General features: G+C 39.4%; 1 protein-coding gene across 1 annotated transcript; it reads right to left on the minus strand.

Annotated features, from left to right (window-relative positions):
• Nucleotides 1-656: 656 nt before the first annotated feature.
• On the minus strand, nt 657-1,598 carry LOC101622904 (olfactory receptor 1361-like). Its single transcript, XM_012728932.1, is given in 1 exon segment — nt 657-1,598. A coding segment is annotated over 1 exon segment (942 nt).
• Nucleotides 1,599-3,528: the final 1,930 nt, after the last annotated feature.

The following is a 3,528-nucleotide window of genomic DNA, read 5'->3' on the forward strand; positions in this document are numbered from 1 at the left end:
GTAAATAGATACAAATTAAATTGAATCAATTAAAGAACCCTGTAGAAAAGAACACTGAGTGTGAATTGAGGAATAGAAGGCACTAGAATCTGAACTTCACACAAGTAAAACTTAAATCCTGGTCTCTGCTTTTCAAGGAACTTCCTATTACCATTACAACTTTCTATGGTATCAGTGTGAATACCACAATGTCAGGGGTTTTCTTTGTTCTCTGCCTTAGTCATCAGTTATATGAGTTATTGAAATATAATAGCTGCTCAAAAAATTCTATGGAAGAATGAAGTAAAAAAACATAGTGGGGGCCCTTCCAAGTGGCGCAGCAGGTTAAAGTACAGCACTAAGAATCAAAAGCCACTTCAGCATGAGCTTGATCCCCACCCTGGAGGTGACCACATGGCATAGCAGACCTCTCCTGAGGTCTCTGCTCGGCCCGCTGCTCCCCTCAGCAGTGTACTTCATTGATCTGCCTGTCCTGCTCCCCACTCTGTCTCGGGTGAAACCTCTCACCACCCCGGCACCTCTGGCCTGTATCCCAGCTCTATGCATAAATAAATAAATCTTAAAAAAAAATACATAGTGAACTGAATACAATCTGAAGAAAATAATAACTAAGATTAGGATGCTCTGTGCTTGGACACAGACATCCCACATTGTAGTCACGGAGTAAAAGCTGGCTTCCTACTGACGAGGGCTCCCAAGGCACCCTTCATGTCATTGTTGCGAAAACTGTAGATGAAGGGGTTCAGCATGGGGGTGACCACAGTGTACATCACTGCAGCGGCTGTGTCCTTCTGAGCCCTGTGGGAGGATGTGGGGCTGAAATAAACCCCAATGATAGTCCCATAGAACAGGGACACCACAGAGAGATGAGAGCCACAGGTGGAGAAAGCCTTCCACTTGCCTTTTGTGGACGGGATTCTCATCACAGCAGCGAAGATGCGCATGTAGGAGACCAGGATTCCCACAAAGGGGAAAAATATGGGCAGGGTCCCCACAGTGTTCACCATTGCATAATTGAAAAAGGTGTCAGAGCAGGCCAGCTTCAGCATAGTGCTGAGGTCACAGAAGAAGTTAGGAACCTAATTGTGGGTGCAGAAGGAGAGGCGGGTCAGCGACAATGTGTGGGTGAGGGCATTCCCCAAGGATGCAGTCCAGGATGCTGCCACCAGGAGGATACAGACCAGTGGTGTCACAGACGAGGAATAGTGCAGGGGGTGACAGATGGCAGCATAGCGGTCATAGGCCATGGCACCCAGAAGGAAGCAGTCAATGCTGCCGAACCACACAAAAAAGAAAGTCTGTGTCAGGCACCCAGCATAAGAGATTCCTTTGTGACCTGTGATGTGGTTGACCAGCATCTTGGGGATGGTGGTGGAGGTAAAGCAAATGTCCACAACGGCTAAGTTGGCCAGGAAGAAGTACATGGGGTTATGAAGCCGAACATCGGTGGTGATGGCCAGGATGATGAGCAGGTTGCCCAGGCCTGTGACCAGGTACATGCTCAGGAAGAGTATGAACAACAGCTGTTGCTGCTTGGGATCCTCTGAGACACCGAGTAAGAGGAATTCAGACACCAGGGTGAGGTTTTCCTCCTCCATGGCCATCCTGGGTCAATGAGAAAGGAAGTAGAGCAGCTGTCCCTGTTCCTGACAAGACAAGTCCCTGCCACACACCTGGATTTCATCCCTAATGGTTAGTTCGCATTCATCAATTCTTCTGATTCTCTCTAGAAACAAAGTTCCTCCATACATTTCCTATATTATTTCCATCACTGAACACAACATTCATTACACTCAGTCCAGTAAAAAGCTGGAAAACATTCCCACAAGCAAATTGACCAAAAAAAGTAAATTAAATCCAAGATGAAAAATATACACAATGAAGAATAGTGTAAAAATATATATATATATAATATTTTTTAAGCAAAGTGATTTTATCGTCAACATTTTATCATGAGGTTCTTTTGGTATCAGTAAAAGTTTAGATACTTTAAAAAGTAAAAAGAGACATAGATGGTTACTACATTATGATTAAGGGGATAATACATCAGAAAGACATAACACTCATCAATATATATTACCCAAATGAAGGAGCACAAAATACATCAGACAGTTATTATCAGCCCTGAAAACAGATATTAGGGAAAATACAAATGTAGTAGGAGACTTCAACTCCCCACTCTCACAGTGGACAGATCAATGAGACAAAAAGTAAACAAGGACACTAGGCCTCTAATTAAAGACCTGGATTTCAAGAACTTAACAGATGTCTATACCTGATTACACAATTTTCTCAACAGCACATAGATCATTCTCCAGAATTTATCATATATTGGGGCACAAGACAAACCTCAAAAGGTACATAAAGGTCAAAATATATTAACTATCTTATCTAGTCATAAAGGTATCAAGCTAGAAATATGCCATGGAAAGAAAGCAAGGAAATTTCTTACTTCCTGGAAATTGAAACCCACACAAAAATCAGTAGTCTTCCTATATACTAGCAACTGGAAGACTACTGTATTAATGAGGAGAACAAAGAAGAAATTAAAAAAATACCTAGAGACAAACAAAAACGAGGATAAAACTTTCCAGAATGTATGAGACACAGCAAAAGCTATCATAATAAGAAGGTATATTAGCAGAATAGGCTTACATCAAGAAACAAGAAACAACTCAAAGAAAAAACCTCGTCTCCCATCTCAAAGAACTAGAAAACAAAAACAAAAAGCTCCCCAAAAGGTCAGTATAAGAAAAAGACTAATAAATATCGAAGCAGAAATAAATAAAATAGAAATTTTTAAAAACCCAAAAGATTAACAAAGCCAAAAGTTGGTTCATTAAAAAATTAAACAAAATAGACAAACCTCTATCTGGGCTCACAAATTAAAAATAGGAGAAAATACAAATAAATCAGATCATAAATAAAAAAGAAATTACAACAGAGACAGCAGAAGTCAAAAGAATAATCAACGATTATTATGAACAGTTATATGTAAGCAATTCAACAATCTGGAAGATATGGACAAATTCTTAAAACTATACAACAATGAAAGCTAGAGAAGGCAGAAATAGAACACCTAAACAGACCAATTACAATCAGTAAAATGTAAACAGCAATCAAAACACCTCCCTAAAACAAAGCCCAAGACCAGATGATTTCACAAATGAATTCTACCAATGTTCAGAAATTAATTAGTGCCTAACTTACACTAACTCTGTCAATAAATAGAGAAGGAAGGAATACTACCAAATATGTTTTATGAAACCAACATTTCCCTAATACCAAACCAAACACACACCCAAAAAACAACTACAAGTCAATCTCTCTAATGAACACTGATGCAAAAATCCTCAATATAATCTAAGCTAACAAAATACAGCAATATCAAAGAGATAGTACACCATGACCAAGTGGAATTTATTCTAGGGATACAAGTATGGAAATGGGGAAAGAAGATGTATTTGCAGCTCATATGATAATATAAGTGGAGAACCCTAAAAAGTCCACTAAAAAATTAATCAAAAT

This window comes from Condylura cristata, unplaced genomic scaffold (assembly GCF_000260355.1).
Source record: "Condylura cristata isolate star-nosed mole 26May11 unplaced genomic scaffold, ConCri1.0 scaffold00024, whole genome shotgun sequence".
NCBI classification, from domain to species: Eukaryota; Metazoa; Chordata; class Mammalia; order Eulipotyphla; family Talpidae; genus Condylura; species Condylura cristata.